This window comes from Cariama cristata, unplaced genomic scaffold (genome assembly GCF_000690535.1).
Source record: "Cariama cristata isolate BGI_N322 unplaced genomic scaffold, ASM69053v1 scaffold4420, whole genome shotgun sequence".
Taxonomy (NCBI): Eukaryota; Metazoa; Chordata; class Aves; order Cariamiformes; family Cariamidae; genus Cariama; species Cariama cristata.
The window spans coordinates 349-23,145 of NW_009595122.1; the positions used below are offsets into that span (position 1 = coordinate 349).

The 22,797-nt window shown below is 41.7% G+C and overlaps 1 protein-coding gene across 1 annotated transcript in view; it reads left to right on the plus strand.

Moving 5' to 3' along the window:
* Nucleotides 1–7,672: 7,672 nt before the first annotated feature.
* The window catches only part of LOC104162051 (zinc finger protein 827-like), a gene marked incomplete at its 5' end in the record, with an annotated part of 37,194 nt that continues 22,069 nt past the window's right edge, over nucleotides 7,673–22,797 (plus strand). Inside the window, 3 exon segments of the mRNA XM_009700693.1 lie at nucleotides 7,673–7,921; nucleotides 8,623–8,680; nucleotides 13,160–13,263. Of these exon segments, the coding sequence (XP_009698995.1) occupies nucleotides 7,673–7,921; nucleotides 8,623–8,680; nucleotides 13,160–13,263 (411 nt within the window).

Here is a 22,797-nt window from a genome sequence, read left to right on the forward strand (position 1 = left end):
ATACAGTTGGCTTGCTGGGCTGCGAGCGCACATTGCTGGCTCGTGTCCGGCTTTTCATCCACCAGTACCCCCAAGTCCTTCCCAGCAGGGCTGCTCTCAATCCCTTCATCCCCTCAGCCTGTATTGATACCAGGGGTTGCCCCGAGCCATGTGCAGGACCTGAGCAGTTTCCCATGGGTCTTATTGACTATCTCCTTGAAGAGCTGGAAGTTTGCTTTTCTAAAACTCAGGGTCCTGAGTTTACTCTTCACCTGAGCCGTATCCCTCAGGTCTGCGAGCTCCACAGTGCATGATCACTGCAGCCCGTGCTGCCTCCAATCTCGACATCACTGATTAGCTGACTTGCGTTGGTGACCAGCAGGTCTCATATCGCATCCCCTCTGGTAGGGCTGTCTATTACCTGGCTTAAGAAGGTATCCTTAATGCCTTCCAGGAGTCTCCTGGATTGCCTACAGCTCGCCATGCTACTTTTCCGTCAGATGTCAGGGTGGCTGAAGTCCCCCAGCAGGACGAGAGCCTGCAGCATGATGCCTTTTGTAGCTGGAGTAAGAAGGCTTTGTCAATAGGGTCCCCTTGATCAGGCGGCCTGTAGAAGACACCAGCCACAAGGTTCCCTTTGTTGCCTCCCTGAGCTTTAAACCTACTCATGGCTATGCTTCAGAGACAGCTCTTCACACTCTATCCATTTCTTGATGTAGAAGGCAACCCCTCCACACCTCCTTCCTTGCCTGTCCCTTCTGAACAGCCTGTGGCCATTGATAGCTGCACTCTAGTCATGGGACTCGTCCCACCAAGTTTCAGAAATGGCTGGCAACTAGGTCGTAAATTTTTACTAGAACGGTGGCTTTCAGCGCCCCCGCTGTGTGCATTGGTGTAGAGGCACTTCAGCTGGGCCGTTGGCCGTGTCGCCTTCTTAGAGGAACACTCCTTAGTTCCTTTGAGGTGTTTCCCTGGTGTTTCCCTCTTGGCTCCTATTACCTCAGGAGCCCCTGGCCCTTCTCCATGAGACTTCAAGCATGCTCAATGTAGCCAGCACGACTCAGAACAGCAGGCTGGGAGCCCTCGCTAGCACACTGTCCCTCTAGCCTTGGCCTGGCATCCCACAGCTTGTCATGGGCAAGCCTGACATTATCCCCCTTTCAAGTCTAGTGTAAAGCTTTGTCAATCAGCCCTGCTACCTCATAAGTAAAGACCCTCTTCCCATTTTGAGAAAGGTGAATACTGTCTGACGCCAGCAGGCCTGGTGCCATGTAGACCATCCCATTATCAAAAAACCCAAAAATGTGGTGGTGTCACCAGCCTCAGAGCCATGTATTAATAGGCTGGGTCTATCTGTTTCTTCCAATGTTGCTGCCCACAACTGGAAGAAGACAGGAAAAAGTAAGCTGTGCTCCGGATTGTCTTACCAACCATCCCAAGGCCTTGAAGTCTCTCTTGATTGCCCTTGGACTATGCATTGCGGCTTCATTGCCACCCACATGGAAGAGCAGTAATGGGTAATAGTCCGAGGGCTGTACCAGGCTAGGAGGTTTCCTGGTTATGTCCTTAACCCAGGCCCCACGGTGGCAGCTGACTTCCCTAAAGGGAGGATCTGTCTGGCATATGGGACCCTCTGTTCCTCTCAGAAGGGAGTCGCCTACAACTGTAACTGGTCTTTTCTTCTTCATGGAGGTGGTTGTGGTATGGGGGGTAGGCCTTTCTGACCTTGACAACACCTCTAGTGTAGATGGACCATCATCCACATCATCCATGGACTGGCCTTCCACATCCAGAGCCTCATACCTGTTCCAGAGGCACCTGGGAAGGCGAGGTGCGCAAGAAGGAGGTTTGCCTGCTGCCTCGAGCATGGACTTGCCTTCGTTCACTCCTTTCCTTTAAGCTACTGCCTTGAGCCTGGTGGGCAGAGGATACAGGATACCCTTGATCTTGGATTTTTTTCTGGCGACTGTTCCTGCTTCTGTCTCAGGGAAGGCAGAGCTTGGTTCCACCAGTCTGTCTTTCTCAGATTCCCTGATGCTCCTTAACCTTTCTACTTCCCGCGTGTGGAATACTGTACCAGTTTTGGGCTCCCCAGTTCACCCTATCTTCACAGAAAGGGTCATTAAGCATTGGAATGGGCTACCCAGGGAGGTGGTGGAGTCACCATCCCTGGAGGTGTTTAGTAAAAGACTGGACGTGGCACTTAGCGCCCTGGTCTAGTTGACATGGGGGTGTTAGGGCAAAGGTTGGACTCGATGATCCCAGAGGTCTATTCCAACCAAATCAATTCTGTGATAAGGGCAGCTGATAATTAGTAGGCGATCTAGAGGAAAGCAGCAGACCTAATTAAGGGTCTAGGGCTCAAGACCTATAAGGAGGCATTGAGAGGGCAAAGGGGGGCACAGTCTGGCAAAGAGGGACTAAAGGCAGATCTAATTGTAGTCTGCAACTACTTGAAGGAAAATTAGAAAAGTAGTGGAGTCAAACTATTCTCTGTAGTGGCAGATGGTAAAAGAAGGGGCAACAGCTACCAGTTGCAGCTTGGAAGGTTCAGAGTGGACATTAAGAAAAATTTCTAGCGCAGCACTAGAACAAGTGTTTCCCGAGGATGCTGTAGCTTTCCCTTGGTTGGAGGTTTTGAAAATTCTGCTAGATAATGCTGCAGCTGGTCTGATCTAGTGCTGATGATTCATGGAATGGTTTAGTTTGGAGGGGACCTCCAGGGTTCATCTAATCCAAACTGTTGCTCAAAGCAGGCCCAACAAGACCAGGTTGCTGAGGGTCTTATTAAGTTTTGAATGTGTCCAAGGATGGAGAACCCAAGCTGTCTCAGCAATGTGTGCCAGTGTTTCACCATCCTGACAGTCAATTTTTTTTCTGTATATATAAACAGAATTTCCCATGTTCCAACTTGTCTGTTGACTCTTACACTATCATTGCACATTTCTGAGAGAAGTCTGACTCTTATCTTCTCTCCACTTTCCCTTTATACCTTAGAGAACTGTTGACAGCAATAAAATGTCCCCTTAGTGTTCCAACTTGCCTGTTGACTCTTACACTATCATTGCACGTTTCTGAGAGAAGTCTAACTCTATCTTCTCTCCACTTTCCCTTTATACCTTAGAGAACTGTTGACAGCAATAAAATGTCCCCTTAGTGTTGTTTTCTTAAGGCTGAACAAACCCAATTCTCTTAGTTGTTTTCCTCTTGTGTCTTGCAGCAGCCCCCTAACTATCTTGGTAGCCTTCCACTGAACGTGCTCCAGGATGTCAGTGTCCATCCTGTACCGGGGAGCCCCAAATGGGGCACAGTACTCTCAATGCAGACTCATACGCCCAGAATAGAGGGTAAGAATCTCCTCCCTCTACCTGATGGCTACAGGTTTGACAATACAGCGCAGAATGTGGTTAGCCTCGGTTGCCACAAGGGCACATTGCTGACTTGTGCACAACTTGTGTTGGATTGTGGCAGTCCCAACTTTCTGAGAGAAGCAGCTTGAATAAGGTCTTTCTAAAACTTGGCAATCTCTGCCCTCGGCTGTGGAGAGGTGTTGTCTAAGACTAAATTTCAGAGGCAGTCTTACTGCTACACCTTCTTGAGGTGACACGATCAGGCCTTCAGGGATGAATTGCTGTACCCTGAGCTTTTAGGTAGCACAAGTATTGTTCTGTGTTTCTGTTGTGGGTTGGTTTGTTTGTTTGTTTTTTAGCAAGTGCTGCTACTTTGCAATTCTTGCGCTTGTGAGTGCCAGAGAACCTGAAAGCTGTGGAAGAAGTTACTTCCTCCTGGAACAAACTTGTCTAATACAGCATTTTTCACATCTGATGTGGATGAAGTTCATTGAGGCTTTTATAGATCAGCTGATTAAAAGTTATACTGCTCTGTAAAGAAACAGCATCTCTGTGGCTTGATCTATGTATGCAATAATTTTTCTCTTACTTTGTTAAGCTGTTTCAGTACCACAAAGTTAACAGCAGAAAAAGGCGTATTAGGTGATTTAGTTCATCTTCTGCCAGATGAGCAATGTTCACTGCTGTGCTGTTGTTGTGAGCTTCATCCAGGTTAGTTTTGAATGAATAGCAGACCATGTTTAGGAGATCACAGTCTGGATACTTTAAAGCTACTTGAGTCTTCATCTCCCGTTGATTTTTGTTAGGAATTGTACATCTGTACTTTTGTAAAAATCTGGCATGAAGAAAATTACTCTCATATACTAACTTTGTGTTCTGATACATTGCAGTTTATTTAACCTAGCCCATCTACTCAGAGAGGAATGCAGAAGTGGAAAAAAGCCAAAGCTATCACGATTTTAATTATTTGAACCAGGAGACCTTTCAGTGTACCAGTCCTTGACTTGAAAAACTTGAGGTGCGCTATGCCCGTGTGAGATACGTATGTAAGGAAATAAGGGCTGTAACCTTACTCCACAAACGAACGGTCTGTAGCACAGTTACGGTTTGACTGCCTGTGGGGTGAGGTGGGTACGGGCATAACCTTCGTTACGGTCTTTCGGCAGCACAAGACCTAGCACAGCTGGGTTGTATGCCTGTGACTGCTGCTCATGGGACAGACTGACTGTGTTTCCCTTTTGTTACCTCTTGTAAAATTATCATAGAGACTCTCCTTTAGTCTTCTGTGTGCGTTTGCTTTTGGGAATTCGGAGTATGACAGGATTCACGTTTGGCAGGGACGTTCTGTCAGATCAAAAGGGTGCAGCTGGGAAGCTAAAGGTCAAAGGAACTGATCAAATATGTAAATTCAGTGAGGGCAATTCCAGTGCTAGCCAATTGTGAGGGAGAGAAGGTCATCGGTATTGCCTGACTCTTGCCTTAGTTGGGGTCGTATCAGTTTGTCTGATGCAAAAGCATTTGCAGGACAGGGAATGAAACTCTGTGGAGCAGGAACAGAAATAGAAAGAATATTTTAAAAGCAGAGAGAGCAGCAAAGGTCAGCTTGACTCTGCACCTAAATTTGGCAGCTGGGTGCAGAGCTCAGTCTGTCAGACATCTGAGGAACTCATTTGTTTGCAGTTACCTGAGCTTTTGATTGACAGTGTTACCTGATGCGTTCCTCTGCTGTTCTGTGTTCACTTTCAATGCACAGCAGGCTATTTTTACACTTTTCAACACAGATGCAATGTTCTGTGGTTTTATAAGAGGCTAATGGAAGCTTTAAATAAAATAAAAAAAAGAAAGAAACATCTGCTTAACAGGACAAAAAAGGCGTTACATGATCTTTCTAACTTGTCTTCAGTGGAGAATTCACTATGAAGATTTCCAAAGTCTGAAATGTATCTGGTGGTTTGTAGATGGTAAAGATTTTTATCAATGTTTATACATTTCTTTTAAAGGTCAAGAAATGTCATAAGAGAAGATTGAAAGCACTTCATGTAAATCGTTCCTGGAACATATCCAAGTGGCTTTTATCTCCTGGCTTTGATTTTTTTTTTTTTTTTTTTTAAAGAGCTGTAGGCAGCAAAGCCACTTTTTCTCCACTGGAGAACAACAGGAATGTGGGGAGAGGGAGAAACCAAGGGAATGACAAAGGACTTGGTGACACACATCAGTTTAACTTTAGGTGGAATGCATATGCCTCTCTGCGAAAGGGATTCTCTTTGTCTTTGAGTAGAGACTACAAGATGATGCCAACCAGTTGACTAGCTTGAGGATGTTATCAGGGATGACCAAACCATGTTTTGGTGCCTCTGAGGTTCATTGTAATATTGGATAATTGAAAACAAAAGGCCTGGTGATGTTTGAAACATTCACACTTGGAATAAAATCTGTGAGGCTGACACAATCGTATGTGAGTTAGAGAGGAAGGGGAAAACAGAGAGAGCAGCAACAGATTAGTTTATCAAGTGAAGTTAGTGGATGATTCCCCACCAACACCCCCTTTTCTTCTCTCTGACTCAGAGTTAATACAAAATACTGGTTTTCTTTGGACTTTTTCTTACAAACTGGTGTTCATTTATTTATTTTTAGTATTAGCCTTCTAATAAAACTGGACAGATGACAAGAAAACTTCCATGTGAGGAGGCTCATTGTGCAGAGTACCTCCATCAATGACCCGATGCTATCAGGATGGCCAGCCCCTGTCCGTACCAGTTAACATGCTGGCCCACGGTCATAGATCTGATCACGTCCTCCCAGTCTGGATACGGGCCAGACTGCTCTCTCGGCTCCTTAATCCACTCAGCATCTCTGCTTCTCCGGCTCTGTGTGCTGGGGTGTGCCTGTCCCTACCCTCTACCGCAGCCTCTCTTGCTGGGTGCTAGGGTTGCTTTTTCCTCCTTTGACTCATGAAGTCTGAGCAATTCAAACTCACGCTTTCCCTTGCCTCCAGCTGTGGAGGCTACCTATGTGACAATTTAGGGCATGTGCTGATCACGAGTAAACAGAAGCAGATGTTCCTTAAGGTTTTCAGTATCTTGGCTAGTACTAGAAGTACGTGTATGGGTTTAGGATTAATAAATCCCGTGTACGTTTTTTTTTTTGTTGTTGTTGGAATCATTCCTTACCTGGATGGTCCTTTTGGTATTTAACTGTATTCATGCATTTATTTATTTTCTTGATTCTCCTGGGCATATTGCCTGTTTTAGGCTGCCTGTTTCCAGAGTGTCTGGTCAGCATCCAGCCAGCAGAGGCAACATCTAGTTGGGCAGTTCTACCATGATACTAATGTCCAGAGGAGCACTCTGAATGAAAATAATTTAAAAAACCTCATCATCTTTCTCTGAAACTAAATTGAGAATAATTCTATGGTCTTCAACTTCTCTTTTCACAGCAGTAAGTCTGAATCAAAAGGGCTGTAGAGCTGTTCGGGGTGTAGTAGGCAAATTACCTTGGAGCCTTGATTTTGAGATTTCAGAGCTTTTATTCCAAAGAAGAAATTATCACTTAACCTTGCAGCCAAACCAGAGCATTCAGCAACACCTGGGGAATCTCACGTGTAGAAAGTGAACTACAAATTGGCTTCTAGACTATGGTTTTGTTTGCTAGACCTAGGACACTGGAGAGGAAGGCAAGGAGGGAAGGATATGGGCTTATGGAAACTGATCATTAAGGTCATTGGATTTTGTAATGTATGAGGGAATAGCTATGCTTGTTAGAAAATCAGATTTTAGAAAAGCATGGGCCCCAGAATACTTCTTGCATCTAAAAAGCATATGCAGACATAACAAACTGATTCTTCACATAGTTGTCTGGAATTTTCCATAAAAGAGAGAGCATAAGAGGAGCAGATGAGGTTTCTCCTCCACCGCCATCCCCATACCAATACTTCTGCTGATACACGGTAATTTAGAGTTTGTAAGAGGTCTTCAGTGCCCACCTTTGGAGAGCTGGTGTGTCATTGCAACTTCATTTAATAAATAAAAACAAAACTTCGCTAACTGGTGTGTGATCACCCAGTACTCATAGAAAGTGATAGAATATAACTCTCGTATTTACAAATATGCAACTGCTTTCTGCTCTCTAGATTGAAAAATTATTTTCAAGAGATTGGTTCTATTTATAACCCGCAGAAGAATACTGTAGCAGTCAGCTGCTTGCTTCCCTTACCATTTGCAGTGATACGATATACAAATTACAACTTTGTAATTGTGATTCCTGCTTTGAGTACTCTGAAAAATCATAGTCTAATTAAATAATTGTGGCGGTTGTTGATTTTTTTTTTAAATACATATTTGCAGCTGAGAGTTACAAGGAAACCCAGATGGTAAAGATAAAGGAAGAACCAATGGAAGTTGATATTCATGATTCGCAGGCTTCAGCGTCACCCAGCCAACCAAGCCAAAATATTGGCTACAGCACTTTATTAGGGCGAGACATTAGTGAACACATGCAGAAGGCACCAGAAGGTCGCGTGCTCCCAGAAAGAAACCTATTCAGCCAAGATATATCGGTGAAGATGGCATCCGAGCTGCTCTTCCAGTTATCAGGTAAAAGCAGTGGAAATCGTCGATAGCTGAATTTGAAGAACAAAAAGAGATTGTGTATAACCATTAAGGTGCTTTGAAAGTGTGAGATTGCTAGGGCTGAAAAATAATAGGAGTTACAGTCCTTCTACCCTCATATTTAGAACGCAAAAGCCTTCCCAAATGTCCCCTATAGTTAGCATATGTTTAGAGCACTGTGACAGTCAGGTCAGGCTCACAATATTTGAACTGAATTGGAAAAGCTGGAGTTCAACTCCTGTATTTTTGAAAGCTAATTAAATAATTTGTGACAACTGATCCAGGCCTTGCAGTATAGGGGAACCTATAGATGGTAGTTACTGGTGTAAGTGGCCACTGGCTGCAGCGTGCAGTGCTCCTGGGGCTACACTGTCCGTTTCTCTCGACAAAGCAGGTGAACCTCAGCTTTTACATAAAGGCAGTGATATCGGCACTGTGTTTAATGGATTCTTGTATTGTACACTTCGCATGGAGCACTAACACTGAAATAGGAAGCTAAAAAAAATTGTTGGGTGTTAGTTTAAATAAAGTCATGCCCATTCTCTGATCGTGCTGTAGCCATTTACCCTAAATTACTCTGGATTATGCTGTTATCAGAAAGCATTAAAATGGTTCTGCTGAATAAAGCCTGATAGAGAAAATGTTATATATGGTAATCACAAAAAACCATGTATGTTCCTCTGCAGAAAAGGTGAGCAAAGAGCACAACCACAATAAAGATAACGCCATCAGAACTACAGCTAGGTAAGTACAGTCCATTGTTATCTGCAAAGCTGTAGTGTAAATGGCATTGCTTCATTTTGCCTTGTGAACTCCTTGTCTGTCTCCTGCAAATGTGACCTGATATTACAAGTGTAAGATATTTTCATGAGTAATGTAACCTATATCTGAAAAATTACACCTATGGATCTGATTGCTTAGAGTTCGTGAGACAAAGGCCTTTGGGCCAAAATGACTGTTCTTCTCTGATCAAGTATTCACACATCATTTTAAGAATTATTTTTCCTATTTTATTCCTACAAAAACTGAAGCCTAAAAGAAACTGCATGGTCCATGCAGTGTTTGAGGGAAGAACAGGCTGACAACTGGATTTTAAGACACAGACCAATGTGAGAAGAGGTGATTTTGATTCGATCTTTTGTCAAACTTGGATTTCTTTAAAAAAATTTCAGTTTAGTATTTCTATCATCTCAGTGACTTGCAGAGATGAATTTTTAAAAGTCAGACTGTAAGACAATGCTAGTGAAAAAGAGTGCAGTCACATTAATACAATAAATGAAATTATCCAGGAATTAAAAACATGATCTAATTATAGCACGTGGTGTTAAAGAAATACGCACTTTACAGTATGATGGCTGGAGACAAGCTCATGAGTTGTTTACATATACATGAGCGGCAAACTGAGGTGTCCCTATGGGAAAATTCAAAGCTTTTATGTAATAAGTGGTAGCTAGAATTGGTAAAAACTTAGGAGCTCATGGTGAGGAGTAGGCAGGAATTGGCAGGGGGACATTTATTTCCTACCTGAAAGATCGCTAATCAGTGTGGATGTGTTGGAAACTGAGCACACTGAAATGACAAACTGTTCCTTCAAAGATAGGGTCAGACCTTCTGTGCCTTTGCAGTCCCTCCTACAGAAGTTCCCAGCATGTTCAGGGCCTGCTGAGACAACTTTGTCCAGGCAGAAATTGGAAAGCATTTCAGTTGCAGAAGAAAAGATCTCCTAAGATATGTTGTTCTTAAATTCCTAAGCCTATCCCATTCTGTAATAAATAAATAATTTTTTTCTGATAAACTGACCAGCTCAGTAAATGTACGTTAGGGACTTTGTGTTACAAGTTGAAAGATAATTGAATTGAGCTTTTAACTTCTGGCTACTGTGAACGCTTCCCATATTTGCTAGTTTGGGAATTTGTTGGATATGCAGCCTGCATAGACTTCCCATGACTACTTAGAAAGTGTAAGTCTGAGAGATACATATGGAGATAAATGCATGTATCATCCAACTGCTCACGAACCATCCAATGTGCATTGCAGGGATGGGGTGACAAATAGTCAGTTGAAAACAGATTTTGATGTCTCATGATGTTACTGGCAGGACTGGTGTGAGAATCCAGAGCTACTTTTGGATCTATCGAAGATAATTCAAACTGGAAAAGTTGAGACCAGTTCAAAGATAACTTCCCCTTCTTCTGGCTGCCAACTTTTAAGAGGGTAGCACAGCTGGCTGTTGTCAAACTTGCACTGAGAAATCCTGATAATGGCTGCTACCTATCAGGGCATGAAATGCCGAGTGCCTGGTTCAATTCTTCCCAGTGCTTTTCTTATCTTGCTTATCTATCAACAGAAGAAGACATGAATGAGAAAAGCCCCTTAAAGGGGAAATAAGTCAGTCTACTAAATCCTGCGAGTTCAAACAGATTGACTTGAAAGACCTTGCCAAAAAAACCCCACCCAAAACCAAAGAAACAGCTGGAAGTCTTTACTGGTAAGGGTATGACGCCTTCTCAAAACCAGAATGTGATGGAGCAGCCAGTGGAGCACAGAGGCACTCAGACTGCATTAAGAAAACGTGTGGTGTTGCAGTTTGAATCGCAGTTGTTGGGTGAAGTTTGCTGACAGCTGCAGAGAGCCAGGGTGAGATCAGTGTTGTCCACCTGTGAGCAGCTGGGGAGCAGAGAGATTAGGCTGTGTCATTGATGACAGTCTTAAATCAGCAAAGCCCAGCAAGATGGGGTGCGCAAGCACTTTTTGCTGTCTTACTCCATATTAACATTTCTAACTGTTGCCTATATATTGCTATTCCTCTTGTAAGTATTCCTGGGCTTTGCGAGCATGTACTTCCATATGACTTTGCTTAGGTAGCCGAAACTGGCAACGATTGCTCACAGTTCAATGGCTGACTGAGGTGGTAGAGCCTGCCATCTGTGATACGAAGAAAGAAAGTGGAAAGCAAATGATCTGGAAGTGAGTACGCCAGCGTAAGATGCCAAGATAAGTTTCTTACATCTAGAACTATGTAGCCATAAAACTGCCAAAGTCCAGCCAGAAAAAAAAAAATCCTAAGGCTTAATCTTCATCAGAAGGGACTTTGCACAGTTATTGAGAACAATTTATGTAATTTCTTACTATGAAACAGGAGCTCCTCCCTCCATACTTTGCACTGGGAATTGGAGGACAGAGGACGTTATCTGCTGAAATAAAAATAATAATAGGGCCAACACTGAAGAAGCTCAGCTGCCGTTCTAGAGGAAGGCAGAAAAGAGGTAACCAAGGATGGTTCTGTAGTTCACTGGAGGCCAGTGGCAGAGAGGGAAATCCTTGGCACGCAACACGATGCAGTCTTCAACAGCAACCTGCTCGTGATATATGGCCTAGCCTGAAATACATGAGCTCTGCATCATCTGTTTTGCTCGGAACCAGCAATGGGCAGTGTCCCAGTGACTTAATCTAAGGCACAAGCAGGAAGGCCAACATGGAAACCTGAGTGGATTAGATTTTGAAGAGTTACAACAATAATAAAACTTTTTTTATTGGTGTTTTTCTTTCAAATCATTAAAACAGTGAGAGGAATGCTGCAATAAATGATGCTGTATTTTTATACAGCATCAGTCTGTTTTATATTATGTCACCCTTGAGTGGGAGCCTTGGAAGAAGTTAAATTTTGCACATGTGGGCTGGAGCTGTTTTACTTTATGCTAATCACTTGTTTTCTTGAGTATTATGCATTGTTCAGCTATCTGCCTAGACTGAACTGTTCAGGTTTGGGGCAACTTCATGCCTTATCCTTCAGCACAACCTAATGTTGGCTGTGTTTATGGTTATGTTCAAACTTTTGTCGAAATACCAAAATATCCCATTAACTGTTACATATGGAACAGCACAAAATGAATAATGGCCGAAAAACTTAATGAGACAGTAAATAACATGATTGCCAAAAGTGTTACAAGTTAACTAATTATCAGCAAGTTTCTGCAAGGCAGAAGAGGTCTGACTAAGAATACAAGTGACTCAGTGGAAAACACTTTGTTCACTCTCCGCAGAAAAACTGTATGATGGAAAACTTACGCAAGTGCCATGGTTTAGGTGGACACCTTGGGTATCTGGACTGGTAGGGTCAACTTGGGTGGTGCTGCTGGCATGTGCTTTCTGGGTCTGGACTACCTGCTGTGCAGTGCTTCATAAGACCTCGTAGTGCGTTCTTCATCCTGAAAAGGTTCTTGTATTTTACTACTGAATAAGAACAGGCTGCAGAAATGAGCTGGCCTCCTGTCCTGCACCTTTAAAACACCTGCTATACACCAGCCTGTTAAGGATTCTCAATATCAGAGAGATCAGATTTAATGTAATTCTCATTTTACTTAGAGGAAATTGATCGTTTGCATGCAGATAGAATACACTGCCTTAGAAAACAGTTTTCCGAGAAAGACTGTCCTTTTTCATTTTGAATTTTTTGAGATACTTCCTACTGATATCTGTCTGTACTGTAGACAAGGAATTCTTGTTTCTGTTACAATCTTTAATTGAGCAGAAATCAAAATACCTTGACAGAAATGCCAATTCACTATTGAAAGTGACTTTTTACTGCCTGTTAATTAAAACCAAAGCATGCTATGCTTTTGGGTGTCAAGTAGCTGATAGTTTTTGCCCTTAATATTCTTTGGGAAGTAACCATTCAGTTAGCTTATATGAATTGTTTCCTGCTTTAAAAATCAAACTCATGAAGTTAATTTTATTCATGGAATGCTGTGTCAAAAGAGAACTATTCAACATCTTAACCTAAAAGTTGAAAAGTTTTGTTTTAAAAATAATTATTATATACCTCAGGTTATTAAATAATAACATTTTCCACCTTTCCTGATTACCCTCTCCAGATAGGACAATAGAATCCAAATTTTTGGACAGTGGAATACAAATGTTTGAAGCATTAATTTTAATGATCCATATTGTGGTATAGCAAATCTGAGATGTTAAAATGTAGTTAAAAGCCTTTTGGGAAGACTTCAGTTTTCACTCTGAGATGCAGTTTTACCAAAGCACGCCTCTTCTCCACACCTTGCCTCACAGTCTGCGTACCTTTCAACGTGAATTCTGTAAATGAAACAGGGCTTTTAACAAGATGGTATTTGTTATAAAATTAAGGTGTTAGAGTCAAAAATCGTATTTAGTTCTTCTGTTGACTGCTATTTTGTTTACAAAAAGATGTCTTATTTTTTCCTATAGCCCTTTCTTTTCTGAAGACACGTTTAGACAATCACCGTTCACTTCCAACTCAAAAGATCTCCTGCCTAATGAAACTACTCTTCATGGAAGGACATCTGCACCAGGTCAGATACTTTTTTTTTTTCTTTCATTACTTCCAGTTAATTTATCTTTTTAAAATTTTCTTACTGTAAACTCCACCACCTGACCAATGCTCTTAAAGTGTAGTTTGCTTTGTCAAAAGGCAGCTATCTCTCCCTCACAGTAAGTGCTTATTACTAAGAAGAAAAAGAAAAAAGTTAAATATTTCTGAAGCATTTGTATTAATAGTCGTTAAACTACTATTTCCATGAATTTTACAAGAGTCTCTAACAGATTAAACTCAGCAGTACTAACAGAGGTGGAGGTTTTTTTGTGTGTGTGTCTCCCATATGTAAAGGAAGTTTACTGATGTGGGATTACTGTCTCCTATTCTCCTGTTACTGGCCATTTCCACCTCCATCTCTCCGAGTACAGATGAAAAGTTTGTAGTGCATTTGTGGCTGAGCTTGGCAATGCAATTTTCCTGACTTTAACTGTAATTGAAAAAACTTTTTGGAAGGATGTGGAGTTCTTAAAACGTACTGAAGGGCCTCAGTATCTGTGGGTACATTCCCACTGATCATCTGAACTAGTTGACAGGCATGTTATGTCCAGATGTATCTTGGGTTATATTCTGCATTAAAATGGAAAATATAGGCATGTAACAATGCTATTCAAGGTGGTACTGAACACATGCAAAAACTTGATACGTGCCTTTACTGTCCTGTTGCAAAATAACTCACTGCTAGTTCGCAGCTATCTGTTCTTAAATTAATAGCTCTTGGGTTCTAAAGGTCAGTAATTACACAGCCAGCTTTAGGAGGAGTTATTCACCTTTTCTTAGCAATCAATAAAGTTTTGGGCACATTACTGCTAATTTTCAGCTATAGATTGTCATTTAATTTACAACTTAACAGACCCTTCATTTTTTTTAATGCTTGAATAGTCATTTGACAGCTTGTGAAGTGGCAGATGAGGTTAAGAGCTAGATGTTGTCTGAGGGTAAATATGCATAGCAAGAAGAAGGAAATTTGTAGCATAAGGACAAGGGTCTTCAGGCTAGCCTCAGCCACACTTTTGCAAGGAAGTAGTGGATTTTCTAACTCTGGGTGAGGAGAACCAGATCAGGTGTGGTGCTTTTAAGTATTAAAATGTAAACCAGGTTAGCACTTCAATCCTGGCTTTTGACCCTGGTATAGCATGGAATATTCATATACCCAGATGAGAGACGAGAACTCTTAGACCCCTCAGGCAGTGCTGATACCTCAGAGGACATGGCCTCTAGCAGCAATACTCTTACATCATACCCAGATGAATGTATAAGAATTTTAATTCTCTGTAAGACTTCATTTTAAGTGAGGCCGCTAAAACTGTGGCTGGGTTTTGGTGACATGTTTAATCTTCTGCTTAAAAGATGTAAAGTACCTAGTTGGTTAGGACGTCCTGGAGTGTTAGAATGGCTTCTGAGGAACTAGGTTCATATGTTTATGCTGCCCCGTATTCTGCCTTACGGAATGTAAGTATTACCTTAAAGTCTGTGTATTACAGTACATATTGCTCTGTGATTGTAAGACTCTGATATGTAATAGCAGCATGTATACTGAAAATTTAAAATGCCAGTTTCTGCTTCATTTTTATTTTTGGAACAGCCCTATCATTCCAAATATGTTGATTTCTCTCAGTTTCATAATAAATTCTTGGACCTGAAGTGCGACTTCACAGTAGCACCAGGAATGTGATTTACATTTTTAATCAATTACAAATGTGATATTCATGTAAAAGAACAGCAGAATGCCCACAGGTAGATTTCCTCCTAGTTTCAGCCTTGCAAGAGGAAATAGTCGATGTGGTGCTATGAGTAGCTCAGAGGAAACTTTATCCCTGCAGAGAGTAGCATAAAGGAACAGTAACAAACCATGGTAAAGGCCAGCAGGATGTACAGCAAATGCTGTGGAAATGTGTATGTGGTGTCCCATGGATAAATGGTATGTATGCTTTCACTTGAGACTTGTTTGGGGTTACTTCATCCCTGAAACAGGATAGTAAGAAGCAGAAAACAACAGCATAAGAAAATGACAGGAAATTCCCAGTCCAGTGTCATCTTCAAGTCATCAACTAAAATCCAAGCAGATTAACTGCTAATGACCAGGAGTGTTCATTAAGCAGTGCCCATGTCCACAAATGCAACTCCGTGCCACTGTCACTACAGCTGACAGCATCTGATGAACAAGCGTGGGGTCTGAGGTGCTGCTCTGTGCTGGCTCTCTGCGACCAGGCTTGACCCAGGCAGGCAGAGTGCCATAAGGAAGCCTTTGCTGCCGGTTGGTCTGGGTGGCCTTGGTGGAACCCCATGTACACAGTGCTTCTTTCCAAGAGAGCACCAATATGGGCGGTTGTATCCCCAGACTCCTGCCAACTTTCTGTCTGCAGACTTCTTGGCACCCTAGCTGCAGAGGAATTGGGAAAAGTGACAGGAACATAGGACAGTAAGATATCTCATGTGTCAAATTCAATTCTTTTCTATAATAGGTAACAACATTATGTCATCTCATTTCATTATCAAGATCCATCTTAAGTCTGTCATCCTTATTATTTGTATGAGGACACTGTTTCAGAAGCTCACCCCTTTGAAGGGCTGGGACCACTCTCTTTTCAGGCTGAATTTATTCACAGCGAGTTCTACTTGTGTTGTTTCACCAGTGCTGTCCTTCAGCTTTGATAACTCTTCTCCCTTGTGATGTTCGCCATCTGATGTGCCGTCTTAGATCCCCCTAATCCTGTCTTCATTTTGGAAAAGGAAGCCAGCGAATGTCTTTTAGCCTCCTTTAGTATGATAGGGTTTCCATTTCCTGACCGATACCATAGCCTCTTTCTGCCTCTGTTTAGGGAAATTAATTTCTGCAAATATGAGTAGTCAGAACTATATATGCTATTTTACAGGAGGTCTTACCAACGACTTTTTTAGCGGCATGCTATCTTCTATATGTATACTGGAAATGCCTCTCCTGATTAATCACAGTCTTTGTAACTACAACATAGTGGTTCATTTGCTAATCAAATGCTAACACGTTTTTCGTTCCCTTTACAATTTCAGCTGATGATTTCAGCATGCAACAGAAATTCTTGTTCCTACTTTCTACCTTGTAATTTGAATTGTTTCAGTTGTTACTCTAGCTCTCAGGATTGTTTCTTTAATACTCTGAAGTTTCTGCGTATTGATGATACTGCTTTTGTTAATGCAATGCTGGGGGTTTTTGTGTTGAAGCTATTAAAGGGGATTTTTAAGTGTGGTTGGACCAAAGTTCAGTCCTTGAGACTTCAGCTTAGTGGCCTCCTCAGCGCAAACCACTTCTCTTCATAGCCAGTTTATAAGAAAATTGCAAGATCATGTATTTAAGAGGAAGAGCACTCTTTGTAGGGCATTGAGTATATAAGATCCCCAAGGAGTATGAAATAATTAGGAAAGACATATTAAAAGATGTGTGAGAGCAATGCACTGATCAGGGCATTTACTAGAGAGAAAGAAAACCCTACATAAATAATGACATAGCGATGGATTTGGCCTGAAATAAAGGTGAAGTAATCCTGGTCAGCAGCGGTATCGCAGCAGGAGGAGTGATTCTCATGCCGCAGCTTTTAAGCCTGGTACCCGAGGAAATGACAATGAGATCTTCGACAGCTGTCAGAAGGGGACTCAACAGCCCGGCAGAACTCGTGGTAACTCCCTGATAATTTGTGGTGAATTCTTAATATTCTGAGAAGGAAAGAAAGTAGTTTCCTATGGTACGTAGTTCAAAAGTATTGGATAGATTTGGGGAACTAGTTCCCTTCCTTTTTAAGGTATTTTGTATGTTAACAACCATACAAAGTTAGCTGTAGTTACATTACACTTTTCTGTATTACTATTACTGTCCAGATAAGTTCGTTTTTACTCAAAAATGGAAATAAAATAAAATAGTATTGATGTCCACATCAATCAAACACACTTCACTCAAAAACTACCGTAGTATCAAAGTCACATCTAATACAAAGTCATATCCAAAACAATTCACTAATTTCAGCTTTCCCTTATAAGAATAGCAAAATGACGTTTTTTGGTCTAGCAAAAGGTAGGAAGAAAAAAATGAAAGTTTTCATTTTAAACAGTTGCTTTAAAAGGGCATTTTAATCTTCTGTTTTATAAGACTCTTCTTTTGACGGAATAGCGTTTAGTTTTATGTCAGACTATATAGTTCACTCCAGATCACTAGATAAATTAAAAACTTGATCTTATGCTGGTGTTCCTGACCTTTGGCCAATCTTTAATGTGTTTTAATCGTTTTCTTCTCTCTCACTGACTCATTCTGTAAATCAGACCTGCCTTCATGAAACCCAGATGAGTGATACTCATTATTCCTTTTCTGGTCAGTTCATTACTATTGGCGAAGACTCCAGCCCAGGGTTTGGGGTAGTATTTTTTCTCCATGTATATCTTTGTATAGTATAATAGTATTTCATTATTTTCTCTCCTATTCACCAAGGACCTGGTATTCTCCTTCATTTATATTGACAGTGCCAAATACTGAAACAATCTCACCTGTAGAGGATTAAATTAAAAAAAAAAAAACTTTTTGTGAAAATTTACTTGCAAAACTGTAATTTTGATTGTGGTAAGTGAATTTCACATGCCTAAAATAGACTTTTGGAACTGGAAGAAGCAGGTTTTGGGGAGTTGCAGTCCATGAATAGCCCTGGCTTTTTTAATTTTGTCCATTGGCGCCAGAGCTAAATCTACCGGTGTTACTTATTTCAATGAAATAAAGCCAATAAAGCTTCTGTCCTCAAGTACCTTCTTGAAAATGCATGAGAGCCTTTTCTGTCCTGGTGTCTCCACACTCTTTGCTGACCTGTAAGATGACAGACAGGCCAGACTTTCTCTGTAGCATGCTACTTAGTTCAGTAAAAAATTGGAAACATAGTGCAAAAATTTGGGATTTTGGTAGTGTCAGTTGTATTTTTATTGATGATGTAATTAGTGGCATTATCCCATATTTATGTTTATTGAACTGAGGTAATATATGTAACAAAGATTCCTGTATGTTTGGGACTATTCAGGAGATGTACGCGTTTCTCCCGTTACCGTTCACACTCACACCCTCCTGCTTCTTTTCTCTGAAGCAGTAATTCCACTGTAACTCTAATATAATGAAAGGAGAAAATCTGCCTGCTCCCTGGGCCTCAGCTTTGCACGTTCTCCAACACGGCAGTACTAACGTTTGTGTGGCCACATTGTGAGCCGTCTCAGGGGAAGTAGTGAACCCATCTCCCTTATTTTACTAATAGCTTGTGGGAATGTTGGGATGTGAGCAGGGTGAAGGCAAGGCCATATCTTTTGGCCGTGTGAAATTTCAGCATTTGTGTGAGATTGACGTGGTTGTGACCACACTTAATCTTGTTTACTTTCTTCTGTGACTGTAGTTGAAAAATACCTCCTGAGGGTTTAGAGTTTTAACTTGGACGCGATGAATAATCAAGCTGTTCATGTTGCACAGATGCCACATTCTTTAGTATGAAGTATTTTACATGTGTCTTCCTTCCTAATCCCTTTTTTAAAGATATTTTAAGGTCAATATACCACTTGATGTTGTAATTTTATGTGGCTTAAAAGATCTAGAAGGTAGATAGCAAGAGCTCTTTCGGTCCCACCTACAGATGTGCTCAGTCACATGTACCATTTTCTGGCAGTATTTGTGCTTGATTCTGGTCTCCTGTGCTCCGCAGCAAACTAAACTTCTGCAACCATCTACAGCAACCAGCTCTGAATTTTGGGTCATCACTAGGTTAGTTAAGAGATTCAGGACTTCAGTAAATGGAATATGAGGTTAGAGTGAATCTGACTGTAGTTTCCATTTCTTCACAAGTTGCCACTGATGCTTTTCCTTCTTGGTCTCTTTTAGCCTGCTGCCAGGCTTTCTACCTGTAACTTACCTTACGTTGTCCCTGAGATGGCTGTAACTGCACTCCAGAAATGAAGGGACACCTGGAGGGTGTGATTTCTGTGTAGGGGACTGTTGGCACTTCTGTCACCCTGGAAAATGTCCTTAGGCCTTGGGGGACTGTGGAACGCACAAGCCCTGAGGATTTCTGCTAAAGTGCTCAGCGATGAGATGTTGGCATTTAAATTGCCCTAGTGTAGCTTGCCAGCTAGGTACCCATGGAGTTAATTAGAACAATTCACACCTCCTTACGGTTGTTGTTTGCTTAAATCTGCCAAAGAGCCTCTAACTTCACGTTGTGGGTAATCCTCTGTTTACTTTAGGAAGGCTTTCTTCACAGTCCTAGATGGTAGAATTTGCAAAGGAAAGCTAGGGTTTAAGAGCACAATTAAAAACAATTGATTTCTAATTCATTCAGGGCAGCAGAATCTGTGGGTTATTATTTTTGAGAGAATTACAGAATGGTTGAGGTAGAAAGTCTAGTTCCACCTCCTTCCTCGGAGTAGAGTCAGCTTGTTGCTCAAGATGGTGTCCAAGTCAGGTTTTGAATGTCTCCAGGGATGGAGAATCCCTGGGCAATCTCTGGGCAACCCATGCCCGTATTTGACCACGCCGACGGTAAAAAAGTGTTTTCTTATGTTTCAATGTAATTTCCTGTGGTTTAGTTTGTGCCCTTGCCTCCTCTCCACTGGGCACCACTGAGAAGTCTGGCTTCATCTTCTTATTTCCCCTGCCATCAGATATTTATACAGATGGGAAAGATCCCACCAAGCCTTCTCCAGGCTGAACAGTGCTAGCTCTCTCAGGCTCTCCTTGTATGACAGATGTTCCAATCCTTTAATCATATTTGCCGGACTTCAGACTTCTTTGAAAGTCTAAAAGAATATTTCAAGATCCTGGCAGCAGTTTCTGTCCCTGTGATGGAATCACAATTTTTATTGTCAGTATAGTTGCAGAGGGAGTGCACGTGCACGTGAATTGACTCACATAGTGCATTTTTTCCCCTACTTTATCCCATTATTAGTCATTTTATTTGCTTTCAGTTTTGGTCTGAGTTACGAGCTCTGCCCACCCAGGACATTAGATATCCTCTTCAGTTTCTTGATGATGAGAGTGCCTGACCTCTGTTGACTTCCCAGCAGGGTGGAAAAGTGTAGAGTGGCACTTAATTCACTACACAAGGCATGCTCTGCCAGGCACCTCGGTCCCGTTGCTCTCACCGTTTCTGTGGAATATGCTTGTTGGAGGTAGATGCCACACTGCTGTCGTTGCTGCCCGCAGAACGCAATGGTAGGTACTCACTGAGCCTTGCAAAGTCTGGTTTTCTCAGCCCTCAAAAGCACCCATTTAATTTTATTCCTCTTCCAGTACCTATCAGGGGTAGGATTCAACCAGGTACTATTCTTTTTGTGTATGTATGTGCACGTCTGTGTAAAAATCCATGCAGACACATGAAAAAGAATACTGGAGAGATCGCTCTGACAAATCCAACCTGTATGACAGCTTCGTAGATGGTAGAAAAATTTCTGTGACAGAGTGGCAGATTGATTTGAGTAACTGATTTTAGTTCCTTATCTTCAACATGCATTTTACTTTCATTCTTCACACAAAAAGAATGTCTTTTGGGTACACATTGACTGGTGTATGCTCTGTCTTTGCACTCTCTAGAAGGCTAGAGACTGTCAGCCGTCGTGGTTGCTCTCTGAAGTCTGATAGCAAAAGACAGATAGCTGGCAAGATGTGGAAAGTGATTCTGGGAAGGTGAGATAGTTGGACTGCTATAGAAGTGGGCTGCGCTTGGCACAGTTCTCCAAAGCAAGTCAGATTTTGCAGAATTTGTTCAACATAATTCAGTGCTAAACTGTGTGACTGTGGTTCTGGCTCTAGCACGTTTTGCATCTATCGCATCCTGTCTTCAGATTCCCATGATTGTCTGCCTGGGTGCAGCCTTCCTTCGCTGTGCGCCCAGCTGCCTTGACAACCGCTTTGCACTGCAGTCATCGAGCAGAGGGTTCCAGATTTCTGGTTCATTTAATGGGATCGCAACCAATGCGGCTGCAACCGATTACAGCATTACATTTCCCTTGCAGCTTTTTCTGGGTCTGCTGCCAAACAGGTTTGCATCTAGTGCATGTGTGTTGTAGATCTGTGGTACAGTAATAGTGACTACGTCCTGAGCGGCCACACGTCTTTGTAACTAACAAAGTCCCTTTCAGAACTGAAAATACGATTATGCAGAACAGACCATTTCAAATCAGCAAATCGCCACTTGCTCAAACGTGCACGGTACATTCTTTGGCTAAAGTAGGACAAGTGAAATGTGCAGCATGTGCATAGTTGTACACATTTTAATTTTTCTCAACAATCAGTATTTATTGGCCATTCCCACAGCAACTAAGGGGAATGTGATCAGATCCTTCTGAGGAACACGTGAAAGTCCTGGTGAATTGGCAAGTCAATACAACACGTGCTAAATATCAGGACTGTGCATGAATTGGTGTGGGCATACAGAGTTCGCTGCTTTTCCATGTGAAGTCACTGCACTAATTATTTTGCCAAGTATTTACAGGACCTTCAAGATGAAAGGTGTTAATTAAAATAGACAAACAGAAAGATACACATTCAGGTTCATGTCTAACGGCTGTCTTGAAAGGCACTTGACATCTGTCTGAAAATTTGTGATCCTTGTTTTATTATGGTCTGCCTTTTTTCCCCCCTTCTAATACTGTGCAGTCATCTCATACAGGCAAAAATATTTGTTTTTATTTTATTTCCCTTTTATGTTTGTTCCTCCTAAAGCAGGATCAATCTCATGGTAAAGGACAGAAGAACAGTTAATTTCATTCAGAATAAATACCTTCTGGGTTCATTCAGAATAAACCCAAACTAGACCCCATTCATTAAACCCAGCAAACCAAAAGCAGTTAAGAAGTATCACCAACATCAAATCCAAAGCAAAATGGCCAGAGGTAACTGTTTCATCCCACGTGGACAAATAAAACTTAGCAATTGGGTTTTTTACCCTTTCAAACAGGGCAGGTTTTGGCATCCCTTACCATTTTTTGGATACGTTTTTTGAGTCTCTAATAGTTATTCAACAGCAAGTGATTTTTTTTAAAAAGTAGAAGAATTGTTGCTATCGATATGTTTAAATAAATATGTAACACACGTGGAAGTCAAATTTGAGAAGGTCTTCCTGACCAGCTACATTCATCCAAAGTACAGAATGAGAAATGTGGGATTTTGTCTACCTTGTCTTCTGCTGGCAAGTGAATTCAGGAGAACACAAGGCTGTCCGACAAGTTCTTGGGACCTGTGTTTTGATGCAGGTGACAGAAGGCAACTTGGTGAAGAACGACCGTGAAGTGATAGAATGTGTTTTTTGGGGAAAGGAAGAAGTGAAAACAGCAAAATAACAGCAGTTGGCTTCAGGAAGGACAGCTGTAACCAACTTGGAGATTTGTATAGAGAGAAGCCTAACAATAGTTGTTGCCAAGTCCTTAAAGAGACTTGGCCTCTTGAGTGCTTTTGGCGCTGCCTCCCACAGCATGCTCATAGTAAGCGGGGAAACCGAGAGTAGGTGCAACTACAATGAAGCGGTTC